General features: G+C 38.3%; 1 protein-coding gene across 1 annotated transcript in view; it reads right to left on the minus strand.

Moving 5' to 3' along the window:
- CFAP47 (cilia and flagella associated protein 47) overlaps positions 1 to 23,627 on the minus strand; it is a 965,255-nt gene that overhangs the window by 682,701 nt on the left and 258,927 nt on the right. Inside the window, exons 32-34 of the mRNA XM_036744194.1 lie at positions 20,933 to 21,014; positions 19,030 to 19,155; positions 5,765 to 5,957 (exon numbers count right to left, since the gene is read on the minus strand). Of these exons, the coding sequence (XP_036600089.1) occupies positions 5,765 to 5,957; positions 19,030 to 19,155; positions 20,933 to 21,014 (401 nt within the window). The remainder of the gene's footprint in view (positions 1 to 5,764; positions 5,958 to 19,029; positions 19,156 to 20,932; positions 21,015 to 23,627) is intronic.

Raw genomic sequence — 23,627 nt, forward strand, 5'->3', positions numbered from 1 at the left:
GGCCTTCTCTGCCTAGTCTGCTTCAGCCTGCTCTGACCTGGTGTGGCCCATGCTGGGCTCTGCTCCCAGCATAGTCTGATAGACTCTTCCCAGAGACCATCTGGGCTGTCTGGGGCTAGAGACTTGTTTCACTCTGTCATTTTGTGGGTTCAGTAACTCTAGAATTTGTTTAGAGTCATTTTTGTAAGTGTTTGGAGGGATTTGGGGGACAGCTCAAGCAAGTCCCTGTTTTCACACCATCATCTGGCTCTGCCCCCCAAAACAGGTGGATTTCATGGTGACAGAACCATTAGGAGGAAGAATGAGCCAGAAAAAAGAAACATCTTACATATCCATCCCACCCTTGTCTATATATGTGACCCTGGGCAAATCATTTAACTTCTGTATGGTTATTGTGGGGATCAAATGAAATATTTATAAAAGCACCTAACACAGTGCCTGACACAGAGTAGATGCTATATAAATGTATATTTTCTTCCCTTTCCTTTCACCTTCCCTTCTAAGGGCAGGGACCACTGGGTCAAGGCAAAACTTGGTGAAGGCCAGAGGCAGTTCCATCAGAGTTATCCTCACATCCAGTACTTTAAGAGATTCTGGAGATTTGTATATCAATTTTTGGAGCTAGTAGTTATTCGTTTATGGGGTTTTTTACCTTTTAATACCATTTCCATAGTATTTAATACTATTAATTTAATTAATTAATTAGTTAATTTAATTAATTTAATACCATAGTATTTAATACCATTTCCATAGTATTGTATGAATGGTGTTCATGGACTCCATGTTCTCACAGTCCTTTAGGCCAGGAAAGCCTCACTCACTGAGTAAAATTCTCTGATAATTAGATCTCCCAGAAGACTATACATAATCTTTGTAACATGGCAACATCACTGATTTGATTGGATAAGCAAAGTGCTAGTAAACGAAGTTGAAAAAGAGAATGGGAACCTCTTGAGGGCTGTGAGATATAGGAAGTCAATATCCACACAGGGGCTCAAGGGAAGTAATTGAAGAGACCTGGTGATTATAGGGAGAGATACAATGAAGGGCTTGTATTTGGGTGCCTGAGAAGTCAAGAACATTTCCCAGGTTGCAGTGGTTAAGACAAGTTGATAGCATTCCCTGGATTGTGGAATGAAGACTGAAAGGAAAGAGAACAAGCAGAGTGGTTTTACAGCAATGTGGTATGGATGCTAAAAATGTTTGCTATCAAATTTAATTCCATCTCATTTACCATTCTGTTAAGTTTTAATTACATGTCTTTTGCTCTAAATTCAAGTGTTATTTGGTTTAATCTAATGTAGAGATTCATTTGAATGAGCACTTAGAATCATAGACGGTGACAAAAATAGTATATTGAACCCGGGAAATAGTGAAGAGTCCAAGAGTTACATGGAAGACCTGTGTGGACCAGGGATACATTGGCTTAGTGTGAGAATCAGGGTTGGGAGGGAAGCAGGGCACATTGTCTCAAATGGAGACAGTGATCTGAATTCTTGAAAGTATATTACAGCTTTTAACATCATGAAATAGAAGAAAGCCAAAATTAAACCTCAGGTCCCCAGAGCAAAGTGGAATCATGGAATCATGAATGTCAGAGATGAAAAGACCTTAGAGATACTTCATTTAAATGCTTCAATTGTTCTTTTATCATTCTTTTTTCTTTTTTGTTTTAACAACTACTAGCCTCCCTCACTCCTGAAACTCCTACCCCAAAATAAAAAAAAGGAAAAGAAAACCTTTTTTAACAAGTATACAAGAAAATCTTTTTTAACAAATATACCTAATCAAACAAAATTAATTACCACATTGTCAGTATCTGAAAATGTACATTTCATTCTGCAACTTGAATGTAACCTCTATGTCAGGAGACCAGTAGCATACTTCATTGCAAATCTTCTGGAATCATGGCTGGCCATTGCTTAATTAAAGTTCTTAAGTCTTTAAAAGTTGTTTGTTTTTATGATATTGTTATATTATAAACTATTCTTCAGGTTCTTCTCACTATAGTCTGTATTAGTTCATCATTCTTCCCAGGTATCTCTGAAACTATCCTTTCCTGTTCATGTATGATCTGTTCAGCTCTTCCCCTACTAATGGGAATCCCCTTATTCTCTAGTCCATTTCTATACTGAAGCTTCCTATAAATATATTTGTATGTGATGGAGTCCTAATAGAACTGCCCCCTGCCCCAATATTCTAACTTCATTACAGGCTCACTGTACCTACCTAGTCCCCCCTTCAATGTCCTAACATATACCTCACTACTCACTAGAACAGGCATGTCCCTGAACTCCTAGTTCCCACAGAAACCCAGCACTGCCATAGACCATTTCCCACAAAATGAGTATGCATACACATCATCCATCTTGACTAGACAGGACCACAATAGCTAGCCAATCAGAAGACACTATCACCAGGATGTAGAGCAGGATGCTTGAACACCTAACTGTGGAAGGGGCCTACCCTACAATAGCACCTGTGCAGTTCCACTGAGGCTGGGACCCTTCTTCCATTACCTAATCTCTTAACAAACTCCTCCTGCCTTCTTAATATTAATCATATTCCCATATTCTACGTAAATTTTGATTGTGCAATCAGCATCATATTCTCTATAAAATTGTATGTCTTGCCTTACTGAAGTTTGTAGTTCCTCTCAGGGACTTAGCCACTTGCAAGAGTGTGAAACCTCAAAACTATAATAAATCTTTCCAACTGGCTTGGAGTTGACCTAAGTCTTTGTAACTCTAGAGGTGTCCCACCACAACTCTACTTGAATCTCATTGGTAAGTATGAGTGCTTTTTCTCCTGCTGTGGTCTCTTTGAAGTAGAAGTTTAGTTGTGGTATCATTAGGCTGAAGGGTATAGAGTTTAGTGACTTTAGGGGTATGCTTCCAAATTGCTTTCCAGAAAGTCTAGAATAATTCAGAACTCTACCAACAGTATATTAATATGTGGCTGTTTTCCCAAAGTCAATCCAACAATTGTTATTTCCCTTTTCTGTTATCTTTGACAATCTGATTAGGTATTAACTACAACCCTAGAGTTTTTTAATGTTCACTTTCTCTTATTATTAGTGATTTAGAGCATGTTTTCAAATGGTTATTAATAGCTTGAATTTATTCCTTTGAAAACTGCCCGTTCATCTCATTTGATATGATCTTGTTGGGGAATGGCTGCCATCCTTCTACATTTTAATCAATTCCTTATATACCTTGCATATAAGCATTTTTTTTAAAAAACTTGCTGCAAAGTTGTTGGGGTTTTGTTTAGTTTTGTTTTTGCCAGTTAGCAGTTTTCCTTTTCATTTTAATGGTACTGATTTTGTTTATGCAAAATCTCAATTTTATATAATCAAAATTGTCCTTTTAACATCGGCAACCTTTTCTATCACTTGTTTAGTCAGCAATAGTAATTTACATACATGTTTTGAAATTATATTTCCCATCTCTACCACAATCACCACCCCCTGAATCTTCCATTTAGAGCATTGAATAGGCCTCACAAAGAAAGGCTTAAGCTGAAGGGGAAATAAAAATTCAAGTGTTCACACAAACTGAGCTGACCAATTTCCCTAATGCTTCATCCCCAACAACAGCATAATTTCTTTATTCACTCACTTTTGTCTTTGAGAAAGGTCAAAAAAGTAGAAAGAGAGGGGAAAATGATAACATAAGAGTATGCAATAAATTAACTCTATTCAGAAGAAAGGAAACATAAATAATTCCAATGAAAACCCATAGTGCCATAACTCTTTACTTAAAGCACTACTTATAAGGAAGACAATAGTTAAGCAAAATAAATAGATTTGAATTCTTCCCAGGTAGAATGATGCCAAAGATTCTTGGAGATGAGTTCAATTACATCTTTACAAAACAGGCCAGTGTATCTAGGGCTGGCCAGGAGATAAACTAGCTCCTGTGATGGTGCACAAAACGAGTAATTGCTTGTCTCAGTATGCTGTGTTTAATGAAAGCACCCCAAATCCATCAGGTATTACTGAGTTATGTTCAATGGCTGTTGTTCTTCATTCTCTAAGAGAACCAAAATGACATCACTATGGTGGAATCAATGTACAGTGCATCTGACTGTGACTGATTAGACCAGTAGGAGCTCAAGAGGCTTTGCCACAGGTTGGGCACAAATAGTCCACATGAACATTTGGAGTGGAGATAGCTAAATTTGTGATAGGTAATAGAGATCGCTAAATGCATTTCAGTTTCTTTTGAGCTACTGCAGACTAATAGAGCACCATGCCTTTTGTGATGTGGACACATCATGCTGACCGGTCCTTTGTCAGTGTCTCCCATGTCACACAATCAGTTCCAAAGTTCTTCAGAGAGAATTTGAGTGTCCTTGTATTCCTTCTTCTGACTTCCATGTGAGCGTGTGCCTTGTATGAGTTCCCTGTAAAATAGTCTTTTAGGCAAACATATGTGCAGCATTTGAACAATGTAGCCAGACCATTGGAGTTGTGCTCCATACAGTAGAATTTGAATTCTTGACAGCTCGAGAAAGGACCTCAGTGTCTAGTACTTAACCTGCCAGGTGATCTTTAGAATCTTCCTAAGACAATTGAAATGGAAGCGATATAGTTTCTTAGCATGGCACTGATAGACTGTCCAGGTTTCACAGGCATACAACAATGAGGTCACCTCTCTAGAACTTCAGCTTGGTAGGTAGTCTAATACCTCTTCTCTCCCACACTTTCCTTCAGAGCTTCTCAAACACTGAGCTAACTCTGGCAATGCCTGAGTCAACCCCGTCATCTCTGTGTACATCTCTAGAAAGCACACTGTCAAGGTAAGTGAACTTATCCACAGCATTTAATATTTCTCCATTTGCTATAACTTATGATTCACTACCGATGCTTTGGTAAAGGCTGATGGAGAACCTCTGTTTTCTTGGTGTTGATTGTGAGGCCAAAATTAGCACAAGCAGCAGAGAATCAATCCATACTCTGTTGCCTCTCAGTCTCAGTGGCTGCATTGAATGCACATTCATCTATGCACAAAAAATTATGTGCCAACTCTCCCTCCACTTTAGTCTTAGCTTGTAGCCTTTTCAAGTTAGATAATGTTAACTATCAATACAACAATAGTATATATTATACTGTTTTCTGATTAAGCCTCAAATTTGTCTCAGGACACTTTGTAGAATATAAAAAGCACAAATTTAGACCAAATCAATTTTTATAATTAAGCACATTTGTACAATCTGTGTTTGCATGTCCCAAATAAAAAAAAATGTAACTTTAAATAATTTTGTCTTATATTTACATAGAGTATCCATTTTCTAAGGACTTACATACATGTGATTTCATTCAATATTCATAATCACCCAATAAAATAGTCAAGACAACTGTCATGACCTCCATTTAATAGATGAGAAAACTAAAGAAGAGAGGGTGACTTGTAAAAAATCATACAGCTGGTTTGTTAAAGAGCCACAACTAAAACTAATGCCATCTGGCTCCCAGAACAGAGATGATTAGAGTGAGAAGTCTTCTTAGTTCCCATTCAGTCGAATTTCTTGGCTACATCACATAAGTAATTGAATAAATAAGTGTATGTGTATGTATGGGATACAATGACAAGCCAATATTTGCAGAGAAGCTAGAGAATCATCATGTTTAGCAATTCATAAAGACAGACAAGGACCTTTATGACATGGTTAAATGCATGTATGTGTATATACACATATACATATTTAAGTGTATATGTATGCATGTGTACTTATTTGTGTATATATGTAATAAGCTCACCTTTATCACAGTCTTTCCATATCTTGCTTCTGGTATTCTCATAATTTGTATTCATCCAACTGAGCAGGGTCCTTTCAGGCTTAGAGTATACATTACTAGACAAAAAGTGTGGGTTGATCCTTGGAGTATTTTCCACGTTTATGGTAGGCACAACACTGCTACTGAATGGTACTACCCGAGAAAGAACAAGCACCTGAAATGATAAGAGAAAAAAAAATCATTGTCACAAAACCTGGACAAGACAGCAAAACATATTTGAAGGGAAGCTGAGGAACTATGATATTTATTATTGATTCATAAGGAAGGGAGGCAATCTTTGTGGCATGGATAAATGTGTCTTTTCAGAAGGCAACCTAAAAGTTGTAAGTGATCTTAGAGTCATCTAGTCCATCTCCTGTCTAGAGAATAATACAATATGTACAGTATTCCCAGCAAGTGACTGTGCTGTATGTAGACTTCCAGTGAAGAAGAACTCACTATCAATTTTCTATCTGACAAGAGCATCAGGAATTCCAAGATAACTTTAGTCCACAGGGAAATCCCATTTTACATCAAAAGAAGAGTGAGGAAATTGTATAACATTTATGTTTACTCAGGCCAAAATTTTCTGGCTTCATACATAATAGTAATATGTAAGTTTCTTATGTCAAAAGAAAACATTAGTTGATTATAAAGACAGACCCAGGGACTTTCTTTTTCCTGAAAGGACTCTCTAAATAAAAGTGGTAAAGATTAGAAGAGACTAAGTAAGGAATACAGATTTTTAACTAAACTCCATAATTCTTTGATTTTCAGGCAAGCAGAGTCAGAAGAGACTTCTTGGACATATAGTTCAACACATATCTAAGAAAGAATAAAAATACTCTGTATAATGTGCCCCAAAAGTTCAGCTTTTGTTCAAAGACCCCTAAAGAGAAGAAACCCACTACCTCCTGAGACATCTCACAGTTCTGTATAGCTCAAATCATTAAGCCTAATTTTTTTTTTTTTAAAACAGTCTTTCTGTCGTCTCTCTTAATGGTAGGTTGTCTTTCCCCACAATTGCTCTCGGCAGGCCTGTCCCTTCTAGACTAATGCTTCAAATCTGCTGTTGCTGTTGTTGTTTGACCCTGGATCTCAAAGAAGACCAATCACATCCCAAGGGTGATATCTTGACTTGCACATGAATTGGATTAAAGTGAGGCAGAGCTAGGCAAAGTCATCAGCTGCACTATCTCTTCTAGACTCATTGAATTCCAGTGGGCAAGACATAAGCCAAAACAACTGGTGGTGGCCCAGGATGAAGTGGGTGACCTTGGTCTTTTGAAAGTAAGGTTTTCCCCAGGCCTCAGTTTGTCTATGGCAATGTCCCTTCAATAACTAAGGGCTAGGTGAGAATTAAGACAAAAGATGGCCTAATTTGATGGCTTAGAATTTAGGAATAGTAAGTAACTCAATGACTGGGTTTAGACCAAAAAATCTTGTCTGGAAAATAAAAATAATTAGGTTCTGTGAGAGAGCCTCTCCTTGCAAATAAAACTCATGGATTTTAAGATGCTATTCACTCTCTTTTAGCTGTGCAGAAGCCAATTTTCTCCACTTTCCCCCTACTTACCATCCCAGTAACTTTCCAGACCTAAGTGCCTCTCCCTTTCCATGATTTTCCCAGGGTGTTTTTTTCCCTATTAGAATTAAAACTATTTGAGGACAATGACTGTCTTTGCTTTTAGAATTGTATCCCAAGACAGTGCTAAATACATAGTAAAGCACTTAATAAAGGCATTGTCATTCACTCATTCATTTGTTAATTTTCCCCTTTTTTCATTCAGAAAGAGAGGGTTTCCAGATGTCTGTATTTGTGGAGTATCATTATAAACCTATTGATCCTCTATTAGCAATGGAATAAAAAAGCTTCAAATATTATTCATTCCATTTTCCATATTCATTCTTAAGAATTTAATAGGTGAATCAGAAACCAATATTAAACTACTCTTTTTGTCCTGTGAGGAACTTACATCAGATACCCACAGTCAACAGATGACTGGGTTCTCAGCCTATAGACAAAGGAGAGAAGAGTTAGAATCCTAGCAAGGATGAAGGCAGAGGAGTCACCACTGGTACAGCACAGAGAATAATGGGCTGGTTCCAAAAACCTTGCAGCCAGCAGGGTCACACCACTATAGATGCTCAGAATTAGGAGGGGTTTCAGAGGACATCTGGTGCAAATAATATGTAAACAAACTTTTGCTCTACAACATAGCCTACAAGTAATCATCCAGCCTTCTTTGGAAGGCCTATAACAAGGGAGAACCCAACAGTTCTTGAGGCAACTGTGAGAAACGTGGTTTTGGGGATCACTGGACTTCCTAGGCAGGGCCAAAGTCCTGAGGAAGAACCCTGTGATAATCCCTAGGGAAGGCTGTACAGACCACAGGACTCCCAGAGGAAGACCAAGTGGTAGCCATCCCTTAATCTGTGGGGATCACAGGGCCTCGTAGGGGTCAGACCCTAAGGAAGACCCAAGCGATGGCCCCTTAGGATGGTGGTAAGATCACAAGGCTCCCAAGACAGGGCCGGAAGTCCCAAGTGATGTCCCCTTAAGAAGGCCGTGCAGACCACAGGGTTCCCCAAGGGAATCCAGAGTGGTAGCCCTCTTAACACCGCAGTGGGGATCACAGGACACCCCAAGACAAGATCCAGGAGTAAGCCCGGCGAGCTTCCGCTGCCTGTTGCTTCCCTTCACTTGACCCTAGGAAAATCCATGTGATTTGCCCATTTGCACCCAAAGAACTCAGGACCAGAGTGGGCAGAGGAAGGCATTTTATTACGCTCCCCGGGAGAGCGGGTGTAGTGCTCACGGGAACACTGATACAGCTGCAGGAGCAGGGGTAACCATTCCCTCCACTCCTGCTAGAGTCATGGTTAGTTTACAGTTTTGGTTTTTTTACATAGTTTTCCTAGGTTATACAGTTTATATAAATAGGATAATAAGGATACAGAAGCAAAAGTGAAGTTAATTAGATTTTCCTTGTCTTAGTTTAGGATTAAACTATATTCTTTTACTTCCCCTATTTTCCCTCTTTAAAATTATGCAAATCAGTAGGCCTGGATTCTTGACGAAGACCAGACCCTAGATAAGCTTGAACAGGTTCAAGTGGGTTTGGCCTCTCTAATTCCCTAGACTGCCTTCTCAAAAAGTATGCACATGCGTGCAAGCCTCTGACCTCTCACCTGACCGACCTTGAGGCCTGGTCTCTGCTAAAGCTGGGGTGGGGGAGGGCGGGGAAGCACACCTTTACTTCTGTGGAAACAAAACTCCTCCTCCCATTTCTTACACAACCAATTCCGTTCTTGGACATGTATAATCTTTAGGAAGATTTCTCTTTCTTCAAGCCTAGATATTCTTCTTTGCAACTTCTCATCCATTGGTTTTAGTTTTTGCCACCTAGTTTAACAACTATAACTACTCTTCTGTTTGGTGCTTGTTCAGATATTTAAAGTCAAGTTCATGCCCCACCGTCACAAAGCCTTTTCTTCTCCAAACTAACTTTAGTTTAAGTAATCTTTACATAAAATGGTATCAAAGTCCTTCACTATCCTGGTTCCCCTTTTCTAGTGGTTCTACAGTTTACCAATTTTAAAGGATACAAGACCTAAGATTTTTTTTGATATAGAGAATCTCTAACCAGACCAACTGATTGGGTCTCCCTGCCTTCCTCATTCCAATCTATCAAATCTCCACAGAGTAGCCCAAATGATCCTAACAGTTATTAATGCTCCCAACCTCCTCATTAAAGGTAATATAAACATATGGTCAGCTATAATGATAGATGCTTCATATAGAAAAATAAAAATGAAACAGACTTCATCCTCAAGGACCTTATATTCTATAGAGAGGGATAACATAAGTATTTATGCATTGTATATATGTATGTGTATATATTCATATCTTTATAGATAGATAAATGTAGTGATACATATCTATATACATGCACACAATGACATAAGTTAGGAACATGATTCAAGAGCCATTCCAATGTTCAACACTCCCAGTTGCCTATGGACAGATGAAAGAGAAAGGGGATCAAGGGAGTAAGGGGGGGGAGGGAGAGGGAGAGAGACAGAGACAGAGATTAATCCAGCACTCAGAATGTATCAAGCTTGTACTAAGATCTGGGGTTACAAATATAAGAAAGTAAAATAGTTTCTGCCTTCAAGAGTTCACATTTTAATGGGGGTGGGAGGGAAGATTATATATAAAGGCATCTGGTAGGAGTATCATGCATGGCATGAGCTAGACAAGGAGGTAAAATGGAAACATAAGTCCAACAAGGTAAGGCAAAAGCTTGTCTATCAGAGCTAGGTGATTCAGGGGTAGAGTCCAGGTTCCAAAGGATGTAGAATTTGTTGAGGTGAAGATCCAAGTAGGGTAGTAAGGGCATGGAACTGCCCAGGAAGTGTCATAGAGGCCTAGGTCCCAGAAAAATGTGGCAAAAAGCTTGCTGCTTGGCACAAATTTCTAGTGGGAAGAAAGTGGTCTGAGTCTTTAGCATAGGAACTTGAAAACCCAGAGGATATGATAATGGAAGGCCCAATCTTGAACCTCCTTCACTGTGAAATGGGTACAGTGAGTGCAGAGAGTGGTACAGAGAGACAGCGATACAGAGAGACCCAAAAGGGAAAATATATTCTGTGCAGGCTACAAAGGTGCCTGCCATGGTGGTGGACTTAATTGATAGAGTAATAGCATATCCTGAATATGTGCCGATTGTAATAAGGGCAACATTCTTGCCTTGAGATGAGGGAAAGGAACCAGTATAATCAATTTGCTAGTTGGAAGCAGATCAGGAAACATGTGGGATCATTCTAGACTGATCTTTCTGCGATCAGTCTAGTGTTCCAAAAAAGAAAACCAAAGTAGCTTCCTCTTCCTTAGTTAGGGGGATCATGTGTTCCTATGCTCACCTCAACACAGCATCACAGATCCTATGTCCAGATTAGTAATAGGCCCATTCCCCAAATTCTATTTTTGTTAGGCCATCACCCTGGTTATTTGGTTCAGCAGACGGTATCTCTTTGACGTGTTTTACAAATAACCACATATGGAAATTGGCATCAGCAAAGTTCTTTCCTTGGTCTTCACACCTTGGATTATCCAGCCCTATTCTCTCCAGATACTAGATCATTTAGCCAGAGCCAGGGACACAGCCATGTAATAAATATAAATGAAGGTGCGATCCACCCAGTCTCTTAAGGCTCTCACACACGCCAGTCATATTACTCATGCTCACGCCACTGAAAGCACCTGGCAGGACTCCCTCCCTAAAAAAACTCACAATGTATGTCATGTTACTAGATAAATGACCACTAACATGCAGGCACAGATGCCCTTCTCATAATGGGTAAAGCTGTTGGTAAATAAAGCAAAACATCATTCTTAAAGAAGCAGGTCTCCATCTACAGCGGCTCGTTAAGGTAACAGAGGAGGCAGGATGTCCAAGGCTTGGGATGGATGTTACAAACTTGGGAATCCTAACTGGTAATAAGAAAGTCTTTAGTTCTTCAGCAGAGTTCCATTTATTTGGGAAGCTCTCGGAAGACTTACTTTTACAGAGCCAGTTAAATCATTTAGGTGCTCCAGATGGAGACACCCCCCACCCCGGCTTTGTCTTTTTTTCTCTTCGTGGCTAAGATAGGGACTTGTGCACAGCTGACTCCATAAAGATTAATTCTTGTAGTAGCCTCCATTTTCTCAGCAAAGTATGAAGTCATCAGCTGAGAGAGTGGATGGACACCTCATTTTTATTCAAATATGTTGTCTCCCCCAATAAGATATAAAGACATTCATGCTAGGGACTGTTGTATCCTCAGTTCCCAGCACAGTACTTGACACACAGTAGGTGTTTATTAAATGCCTTTTCATTGATGGAGGAAGAGAAATCTTCCTCCTACATATCCTTTCACTGATAAGGATACATAATGGTAGATCCTAAAAGTGCCAGTGACATAATATCCCTGGATTACAGCAGGGCAGTTTCCAAAATCTCTCATGATACTTTTTATCCCTTAAACAAATGTGCCAGTCATGCTCTCCCTCTACCACCTCCAACACATTGTTATGGATCATAGGGTAACATAGGGACTGATATTTTTAATTGTACATCACAGGAAGTTTAGTGTACACATCAGTGTGGCAAAGCAGAAGGAAGTAGGATATACTGTTTTATACTCTACTATTTAATAGAGAGCTGGAAACCTCACACTTGCTATAACCATTTTAAAACTTATTTAATATTATATTTTCCTCCAATTACATGTAAAAATTTTTAACATTATTTTTTATTTGAGTTCCAAATTCTCTCCCTCAATCATTTTTTTCTCTGAGGATGGATAATATTTTTCATCCTAAGTCCTTCAGAATTATCTTGGATCATGGTATTGCTGAGAATAGCTAAATAAATCACAGTTGATCACTGCACAACATTGCCGTTACTATGTACACAGTTGTCCTGGTTCTATTCAATTCACTTTGCATCAGTTTATGTAAGTTATTCCAGGTTTGAATGAGAGCATCCTGCTCATCATTCTTTATAGTGTAATAGTATTACATCGCAATCACATACCACAACTTGTTCAGTCATTCCCCAATTGATATGGATCCCCCCAATTTCCAATTCTTTGCCACCATGAAAAGAGCTGCTGTAAATATTTTTGTACATATATGTCCTTTTACCTTCTGTTATTTATATCTCTGGGATACAGACCTAGTAGTAGTATTACTTGGTCAAAGGTAAGCATGGTTCTATAGCCCTTTAAGCACAGTTCTAAATTGCTCCACAAAATGGTTGAATAAGTTCACAATTCCACCAAAAGTCCATTAGTGTCTCAATTTTCCCACATCCCCTCCAACATCTGTCATTTTCCTTTACTGTCATACTAGCCAACCTGTATATGGGGGTGGTATCTCAAAGTTACTTTAATTTGTATTTCTCTAATCAATAGTAATTTAATGTGCTTTTCATATGACTCTAGATAGCTTTGTTTACTTAGTCTGAAAACTTCTTGCTTGCTTACTTTGACCATTTATCGGTTTGGGAATGACTCTTATTTATGTAAATTTGACTCAGTTCTCTATATATTAGAGAAATGAGAGCTTTGTCAGACAAACTAGCTGCAATTTTCTCTCACATTCATGATTACCATTTCCCTCCATCCTATCTACCCCCATTTATCATACTCTCTCCTTTCACACTGTTCATCCCCAAAAGTATTTTGCTTCTTCTGACTTTTACCTCCCCCAATCCACTCTCCCTTCTATTAGCTCTCTTCCCTTCTCTTATTCCCTTCCTCTCTTACTTTCCTGTAGTTACTCAACTAAGTGTGTCTGTTATTCCCTCTTGGAGTCAATTCCAATGAGAGTGCTTCCAACCACCCCCTCATTTTCCCCTCCACTGTAAAAGCTATTTCATACCCCTTTTACATGAGAAAATTTACTCCATTCTACCTGAAGGTTTATACACAGTTTTCTTGTGTAGGTGATTCATGGTTGTAATCTTGTATCTTTTCCTTCTGGAATATCATGTTCCAAGCCCTCTGATCCTTAATCTTGTATTATCCTGACTGTGGCTCCACCATAATTGAATTGCTTATTTTTTGGAAGCTTGCAATATTTTCTCCTTGATCTAGGAGCTCTGGAATTTGACTATAATAATCCTGGGAGTTTTCATATTAAGATCTCTTTTAGAAGGTGATCAGTGGATTCTTTCAATTTCTATTTTACCCTCTGTTTCTAGAATATCAGGGCAGTTTTCATCGATAAATTTGTGAAAGATAACATCTAGGCTCTTTTTTTATCAAGGATTTCAGATACTTTAATAATTCTTAACTGTCTCTCCTCAGTCTATTTTCCAGGTCAGTTGTTTTTCCAATGAAATATTCCATATTTTCTTCTTTTTTATTGTTTTTATTTTTTATTGCTTCTTGATATCTCATGGAGTCATTAGCTTCCACTTGCCTAATTCTAATTTTTAGAATTATCTTCCTCATTAAGCTTTTGAACCTCCTTTTCCATTTGGCCTTTCTGCTTTTTAAGACATTCTTCTCTTCACTGGATTTTTGTTCCTTCTTTACCATTTGGTCTATTCTACTTTTTAAGGTATAATTTTCTTCAGTATTTTTTGTGCCTCCTTTACCAAGCTGTTGACTCTTTTTTCCATGATTTTCTTGCATCACTCTCATTTCTTTTCCTGATTTTTCCTCAACCTCTCTTATTTGATTTTCAAAATTCTTTTTGAGCTCTTCCAAGAATGTTTTTGGGCCTGAGACCTAGCTCCCCTGTGGCTATAAGCTCTGGTTTGCTAGTGTTCCTTCTCTTCTGGGGACTACAACTCAGGACTATGACCCAGATCTAACTATGGGCAATGCTACAGAGTCCTACACCCAGTGCTAGCAAAGGAACCCCTAGACTTTCCTTCTGACCCTCTTCAGTTGTCTGATCCCCTTTCAGTCTTGAGCTGAGAGCCCCAGGAGTAGCCACTGCTGCCTTTGATTCAATTTCCCCCCCTCCAAGGCCTGCTTCTGGTTTCCTGTGCCTGTGCCTATGCCTATGCCTGGATCAGCTTGCACTAACAGTGCTCCACTCTTAGCTCGGTGTGATACACCTTTCCTGCCTATGTTCTAAGCTATCTTGGCCTGGAAAATTGTTTTGCCTCATCATTTTGTGGGTTTTGCTGTTCTAGAATTTGTTTTGAGGAATTATTTAAAGTTGTTTGGATGGGAATTTGGGAGCACTCTTTTGAGTCCCTGCCTTTTCTCTGCATCTGGGCTCTGCCCTACTATGGACCACCTCTTTAAATTTATTTTTCTTTTGCCTATTCATGCAGAGCATCCCATAATTTCTTCAGGGAAAGGTTGCCTGGAAGTAGCATTCAATCAAAAATCAATTGATGAATAAGTTTTCATTGAAACACCTACGATATTCCAAGCACTATGTTAGGCACTAGAGATATAAGCACAGAGAATGAAGCAACCCCTATTCACGTGGAGCTTACATTCTGACAAGGGGAGAAAACAAGAACATCTTTAAACATACATAAGCAAAAAGTAATTTAAGGGGGGATGGTACTTGCAGTTGAGGGGATCAGGAAAGGATTCATAGGCAAATTAATATTTGTTCTGGCTCCTGAGGAAAACAGAGATTACATGAGGCAGAAATGAGACAAGAATGAGTTTCAGGCATTGGGGAGAGCCAGTGCAAAGTCACAGAGATGGGAATTAAAATGTTGTGTGTGAGGAAAGGCAGTTTGTTCAGATTATAGTGTATAGGAGGAGAAATAATGTACAATAAGCCTGGGAAGATAAATTGGCCCCAGGCTGTCAAGGGTTTTAAAAACTAAACCAAGGAGCTTATACTTGACTCTATAGGTAATAAGGAGCCACTGGAGTTGATTGAAGAGGACAGAGCTACGCTTACAGAAATTCACTTTAGCAATAGCATGGTGTTTGGACTGAAATGGGGAAAGACTTGAAGCAGACAGATCAGTGAAGAGGCTGTTGCACTAGTCTAGACAGGAAATGTTGAACTAAGGTGAGAGCTATATGAGAAGAGAGAAGGGGGCAGATGAAAGAGATTTTGTGGACATAAGACATATAGCAAGATGTGGCAAATGATTGGGTATGTGGGGTGAGGGAGAGTCAGCAGTTGATGATAATTCCAAAGTTTTGGATCAGGGAAACTGGAAGAATAGTGGTGCATTTCTCAGAAATAGGAGAGCATAAAAGAGGAGTGGGTCTGGGGAAAGGGAAAATGAGTTCTCTTTTGGATAGTTGAGATATCTCTAGCATATCAGTTTAAAATGTCCAATGAGCAAGCAGTGATGCAGGATTGAAGCTCAGGGGAGAGATTGGGACAGGATACATCCACATGTAAAGCTGCGGGGAGAGTAGATAGAACACTAGGATTGTAATCAGGAAGATCTGAGTTCAAATTTGACCTCAGACACTTACTAGCTGTATATTTGTGTGTATGTATATACACACACATTGGAGTCATCAGTACAGAGATGATAAGTCCGTGTGAGCTGGTGATATCACTGAAAAAGGAAATGTAGAGAAAAAAGAGTAGGCATAATAGGACAAAGCCTTAAGAAATACCCACAGTTAGGAAGGGGGCAAAATCTGGATGATGATGCAGCAAAGGAGATTGAGAATGAATGAAACTGAGTCTGAGGGATGTTAAGTGACCTACCCAGGGTTACACAACTAGGTGAGAGTCTCTAAGTCCAGTGCTCTTATCCACTTCACTGAGCTGAAGAAAATGGAATAAATAGTACTCAAAGCTATTTTATTCCATTGACTATTGATAGAGAACAAATAGACATATACTGATACCCCATTCAGGGCTACAATGAATCGAATCCTCACTGTTTTTGGAATATGGGATGTATGAAGAAAGAAAAGGTCTCTGAACAAACCAAATAAATATCCTTTAGTCTTTGCAATAAAATTCATGCATTTGAATTAACGTACAGTCAAAGTTGTCACATAGAACCTATTTTTCTTATTTTCCCCACAAATTTGACTGATTCCTAAGCCACGACAGAATACAAACAACCAACTAGAAGGAAAAGGGGGACTGCTAACTATAGTGCCAGTCACCCCAACAGCAGCAGAAAACAAAAACCAACCTCATGTTAAAAGAGGTAGCAATAAAACTATAAAAAGCAGTTGTAATAATTTGAAATTACTTTGGCTTGAGAACTTTTAGCATAGAATCTGCATACTTTAGTATCAATCAATCAGGAAACATTTATTAAGTGCCTTCTATGCTCCAGGCAATGTGCTCAGCACTGGGGATGCCAAAGGAGGCAAAAGACAATCCCTGACCTTAAGGAGCTTAAAATCTAATAAGGGGCTTACAATCTAATGATTACAGTCAATAATTATTTATAAAGGAGCTACAATGTACCAAGAATTGTGTTAAGTATGAGTGATACAAATTACAAAAATGGAAGTTCCTATACTCTATTGGAGGAATACAACATGTTGACAGATAAATACAAGATACATACAGTTATTTCAGGGGTGGTCACTACTCAGAAAATCAGAATAGGCTTTTTTTTAGGAGGTAGCACTTGAGCTAAGCCTAAAAGGAAATTAGGGATTCTAATAGGTGGAGATGAGGAGGAAGAACATTCTGGATATGGATGACAATTTTTGCAAAGTTAAGGAACTAAGAGATGAAATGTCTGTGTAAGGGAATGGTAAGTAGACACCATTGTATTAAGCCACAGAAAAACAACTGATGTTCACAGTGATTGATCAACGACAAGTTTAATTAATAATAATAATAGCTAGCATTTAGATTATGCCTGCTATGTGCCAGGTGCTGTGCTATGTGCTTTATAAACGTTAACCCATTTGATCCTCATGAGAATGCTGGGAGGTAGGTGTTATGATTGTCCCCATTTTCCAGTTGAGGAAACTGAGGCAAACAAGTAACTTCCCCAGGGTCACACAGCCTGTAAGTATCTAAGGCAAGATTTAAACTCAGATCTTCCTGAATCCATGACCAGTACTCTATCCACTGCACCAAAGTTTTATTTTAAAAAGACATTACAAAGATATCTATCAAAAATACTATTTTTTAAAATAGTGTTTAACATGATAAAAGTTCAACTCTCTTGACAGCTCAGTGACCTAGGAAAACCATCTCTTAAGTGGTCTGGATAGCTAAAGTTTCTCTATGCCTTAAACTCTTATGTAAGCAGCAAAAATATAATAGGTTGCTCTTCTTTCACTTTAATTGACCAGATTCATTACAGAAGGAAAGGTTACAATTAATAAATGGAACTGAAAACGCTGCTGAATAGGCATTGTCACAGGAAAGTATCATTTTAAAGTTTTCTCATAATACAGATTTACTTTGCTACCAAATAGAACTTGTACTAAGTTATAAATAATACCACAAAGATGAATAAAATTAGCTCCCCTCTACACTCATCCTCCCATGGTTCTTACTTTATTACATGTCGATGCAATAAAAAGAATTGAGTAGATAAATGTAAAGCTAGATAGCAGTTTTGTTTTGTTTTGTTTCGTTCTGGCAGTTTGGATGAAAAGGGCTTTCAGCACAAACATTTATAACTTTAATTTCTTTAAGGAAATAATGAAATCTTCACAGAAGTCATATCCAAGGAGTAGTGAATATTATGCCAAAAACTGTTAGAGTTTCACTATTTTGTGATCCTCTGTAGCACCAAATTATGAATACCACAAATCTAGCTCATCTTGAGCCAAAGATGTTCATTTTTTAAAAGAAATATTGTAAGGCAAATTACTATTTTTTAAAATCGTGAGTTATGGTTGTTGTTCAGTAGTTTCAGTCATGTTCAACTCTTCATGACCGCATTTGGGATTTTCTTGGCAAAGATACTGATTTACCATTTCCTTCTCCAGCTCATTTTACCAATGAAGAACTGAGGTGAACAAGATTGAGTGCCTTGTCCAGGATCACACAGCTAGTAAATGTTTGAAACTAGATTAGAAATCAAGTCTTCCTGACTCCTGGTGAAACCCAGTGCTCTATCCAGGGCTCCACCTTGCTGCCCCATTTTGGGAAGAAGGAAAGGGGGAGACATATTTACTCTAAAGTCCCTACAACTTGGTATTCTATGACATTTTTTTTCTTTCCAGAGCCAGTCTTTTGGGTAGAGTGGACATATTGCTGTGATTTTTAAAAAGTCTCCCTCTTGCCCAAGAATATATCTTCTTCTCTGCCTGAAACTTTACCAGAAATTCACTTGTGTTAACAACCAACATTTAAACCAGTTTGGACAAAAGTCAATGTGGCTTCAGTTTGGATTACTTTGATCATATTGCTCACCTCTAAAACCTAGCTGGGATGCACAGAGGACTTTCAATGATATGGGATAGAGTAAAGGTGGTAAAGGGAAAGATAAGAAAAATAAACTTGGATTATGGAATATAGATTAGGCTGGGGTAAACTACTGCAATGTGGTAGAGGAGGAAGCTTTGTTTGGAGGAGGACTGTTACAGTCAGAAATCTAGGGACACAGACTAAGGATAAGAAGGGTTTGGAGAGGGCATGTAATACCATGTACAGCTATGCATTGGTACTGCTTTAGAAGACTTTTGGAAAGACTTTTTCATAGCAGGGTCTAACCTGTAACATGGTACTATGACATAAATTCCAAGGGTGACATTATAGCAAGGTCCCAGGGGCTCCACCAATAATAATAATAACAATAATAATGAAAGAATTTTACCTTGTATGTCTGAAGTAACACATCAGTCCAGACACGTTTACTCATAGCTTCAAACTTAGAGTCCTCAATGATCAAAGTATACTTCTCAGGCATTTGGGTATTCTCAAATTCCTCTTTAGTGGCAGCCTTTAAAAAATTAAATTCATTAAATAATTTTTAAAATGTTTTTAGCACCAGGTAGATTGTTGTGGTGTTAATGTGATTAAAGGTCTTCCCAGCCCATTCAGTAGGGCCTTTACTTACTAGATACAAAGCCCCAGGCCCACACCCTTTTGCTAATTAGGTCATGAGAAGTGTGAAGCCCTCAGGGCCCTAAGGAGAGGTGCTAAGACCAAAGCCAATCCTATGTGCACTGAGTTCTAGACAATCAGGTGTGCATGAATTCAGCCAATCAGAGACCTGAGTTCTAGCCAATCAGATGTCGGCTAGAACCGTATACAAGGAGAGCCCAGAGTATGAGACAAGCAGAATTGAGAAGCAGACATCAAGAAGACACTGAGGGAGAGATCAAGAGGGTACTGCAGAGCAGATGTTGAGAGAGCTAGCTTTGAGAGAAACTGCAGAGTGGAGAGTGCAGCCCAGAGAGATTGGAGAACTGAGAATCCAGAGAATCCAAGAGACTGCAAGGACTCTGAGAACTGTAAGGGCTTTCAGAACTGCAGGAGAGGATGCAGGCAAGCAGACAGTTATGATTTGTGAGTGATCGTTTACAGGAAGGCCCTAGTAGGCGGGAAGGTTACAGGATGACTTGATTCCTTGCTTTGATATGATGTTATAATTTCCTTGTTGTTACATTGAGGTTGGCTTGCTGGTTTTGGAATATGATTACTGTTATATTGAATTGGAATCATCGGCTTGTTATACTTCCTCTGCCTTCTACTTGGAGAGTTTTTCATACTTTGAGATTCCAAACCATACAGGCATGTTCATGATCATCCTCGAGGTCATGAATCTTGCCTTACTGATATAACTGTAATATCTACCTCTTCAATTTCAAAACATACGGACAGAGATGGAAGGTAATCTATTCCAACACCTCATTTTACATATTGGGAAACTGACACCTCTAACCCTCATGAGATGGTGAGACTTGCCCAAGATCATATAGATCTTGAGTGAAATACCTGATAACACCTGTGTTAGCAGTTTGCTGTTATATCAGGAAGATTGTCATGTAGGAGGCGGTACTTGAGCTGAGCTTCGAAAGAGACTAGAGATTCTAAGAAGCAGAGAGGTAAGGAAGGAATGAATTGTAAACATTGGGGGCAGTCTGGGGAGATACGTAATGGAGTTTCATGCACCAGGGACAGTTTGTAGGCTATTTGAATGGAACAGAGAAGGAGACTGCATGAAAAGGAGTAACATGTGGTGAGTCTACAAAGGGAAGCCTGAGCTAGATTGGGAAGGACTTACAAATGCCATTTTAACTTGCATAATACCACTTTTTTTCAAGCATTTGACTCCTAAAACAGGGTGTGTTATAAGCAGATCAACATTTTATAATTAGTTTTACAAATCAAATCAACATAAAAATAAAGTTATTTCTATCTGACCTGAAGTGGTTGTATGTGTGTGTGTGTGTGTGTGTGTGCGCGCGCATAAAAACACAGAATGGTCTTGACTCATACCACAATTTAATCTCTGCATAGGAACAGTATATAAAACATTTAAATTAAAAGCTGCAAGAAAAAGGATGGTTGCAAGTCTCAAAAGGCCCATAAAATAACATCACTTTCAGGGACAGAATGCCATCAATTCCCTCTCACAATAACTGAAAAAAAAAAACATTCTAACATTTTTTTAAAGATTAGTAACAATTTGATTAAAAATCTTTTTACAAATGCATAACAACTATAAAGGCACTATTCTATAAACTTTTCCCAAGCACCATTTCTTCCCTTACTTTCATTTTAATCCATTTCTTGTAATCTTCTGGTTCAAGTAGAAATTCAGGAAGTATATAGGGAAGGCATGCTCCTTGAGCTCTTAAAAAAAATAAATAAAACAGCATATTGGTAAGAACACCCAATTTTTAAATTACAAATAACATTAGACTACTTAACATTTAAATAGTTTTACTGGGCAAGAACTTCACAAAATATAAATTTTAATAAAAATTTCACTCTAAAACAGAAAAATCTATCTCCAAGTAGAAACTGCACATAATTTTTTAAAATTTAATAATTTTTATCAATCAATCCATAAGTATCTATTAAGATAGTATACTACGAAAGACAAGGCAGTGGCCTTAAAATCAGGAAGATCTGAGTTCAAATCCTACTGCGTGAGCTGTGTTGACTCTAGAGAAGGCAGTTAATTTTTCTTAGCCATCTGTAAATGAGGATAACAAAATACTTATAGTACTTACCTCACAGGGTTGTAGTATGAATCAAAATTTTTTAAGTATTTAAAACAAGGATGGTAAACCTTAAAGTGCTGTTTAAATGACAATTTTCATTACTACCATCATTATTTCTTTTTATTTTTTTGATTGTTTTTATTTCTTTCAGGAATATGATTTTATCACTTCCCTGTGAAGAAACAACAATTCTACAACTTTTAGTCTTAAAGTCTTGACTGGGACACTGAGAGGTTGAGTGATTTCCCCTGGGTCACATAGTTGGTGTGTGTGTGTGTGTGTGTGTGTGTGTGTGTGTGTGTGTGTGTGAGAGAGAGAGAGAGACAGAGAGAGAGAGAGAGAGAGACAGAGAGAGAGAGAGAGAGAGGGAGGTAGGGGTTAAACCCAGATCTTCCTGACTCTGAGGTTAGGTGGTTGGTTTTTTTTTAAATCAATTATGCCATTGCTATTATTCTCTTCTCATCTAATATTTAATAACCTAATTATTATCATTATTATCTACTATGCAATATTGAACAATACTATGAAATTAGTTTGAAGATAAACTGTAGATCCTAATATAAAGAGATAAGTTTCATTTTTTGGAATGGGATCTTTGGCTGCAATATGGTTCTGGAAGGATATGTATATGTCCATATATGTATACATGGATATGTATTTGTGTATATATATATATATGTGTATATATAAACATATATATATACACATTATTCAGCAGCAACAGAATAAAGGTAAAGTAGTGTGATATATTAAGTAGCTACATTCATGTCCAGAAACTAAGGAACTACAAGTGTAGTTGAAAACCTTGAGACAGGAACAGTGGTCTAGGAGCAGGATGCTACCCCAAATCAGTAGACCCAAAATCAATAGAGAATCAATGGGAATATTGTTTTATTGGATATACTTCAATTGATCCCTGGACAGAAAGAAGAAATAGTTGACGTACATAAAAAACAGGCTATAAGCTTGTCATGGAAATATGATGAACTAATTATGTGGGATTTCAATTATCCAGACATATGTAGGTAAGCCAGCCAAACCGAAGCAAGGGAGCATTCTGGAGGAGAGACAGGCAGCAACATGCACCAGGTAAGTCAAACTGTGACCACCTACTTTGACCACTATCTCCCTTTACACCTTGATGGAGACAGCCCAGTACTCTGAACCCAAGAACCTTGGGAATAGTGATATCTCATAGAGGAAGAGACCTAATTCTAGCTCAGCCCCTACAGCCATCATTAAGAAGAGAAATCATTGTGTAGAAGAGGGACATCTTACTCATCACTACCAACAGTAGCAGCTAGCTAACTGCCACCAGTGAGGAGTAAGCAAAGGAGCCATGGGAGTGGTAGCATCCCCCTCCCAGACCACTGTTCCTGCTTTCAAGTCCGCCCTCTCAGTGCTTTGGACAAATCTCTAAAGCATAACGTTGCAGAGAAGGTGTCAGTCTACATCTGGCACAGGAAGTTTCCTCATACAGGAAATTCATTATATTAATGAAATTACAGACACAATCCCTATCAGTATCTTCCTTTAATAATAATTTCAGCATTCCAAACATTTTGAAGACAGTGATAAGGAAAACTGTTATTCTGGACATGACTCTCTTGATTACTGATGTAGACTTGATGGTAAGTTTGGAGTGAAATGACCAACTATGACCAAAGGGAAGAGGAGATCCCAGAAAAGTCTAATCTGTAACCTAGATGTAGGGAAAGAAGATTTCTGGGCTGTCTCCATCAGGATCTGAAGGGAGATAGTAGTCAAAGTAGGTGATCATGGTTTGACTTACCTGGTGCATGTTGCTGCCTATCTCTCCTCCAGAATGCCCCATTGCTTCAGCTTGGCTGGCTTACCTACATATGTCTGGATAACTGAAATCCCACATAAGGGAACAGAGAAAGGATAAATAGGATTCTATGGTCTAATATTCCACAAAGAGAATCAGCCCACAAGTAAAATGAAATTGAAGAATGAAATTCTGATAACAAAATAATTTTTGATGAGAAAAAAAGGGTATTGGATATACAAGGAGGACAAAATTAGATTTAGAAAATGAAAGGAAGGTCAGGTAATGAAAGATGGACACATTTGATGACGTAGTCCTGTAAATATAGTATCAAAAGAGCTGAATATCAAAATAAGCTTTGGAGGAATGATAAAGACAATAAAGATTTTTTGTCTTTGTGTTTTAGGTTGGTTTGAGTTTTGTGAGAAGTGTTTTGTTTTGCTTTGTTTT

The sequence above is a fragment of the Trichosurus vulpecula genome, chromosome 2 (genome assembly GCF_011100635.1).
Source record: "Trichosurus vulpecula isolate mTriVul1 chromosome 2, mTriVul1.pri, whole genome shotgun sequence".
Classification (NCBI taxonomy): Eukaryota; Metazoa; Chordata; class Mammalia; order Diprotodontia; family Phalangeridae; genus Trichosurus; species Trichosurus vulpecula.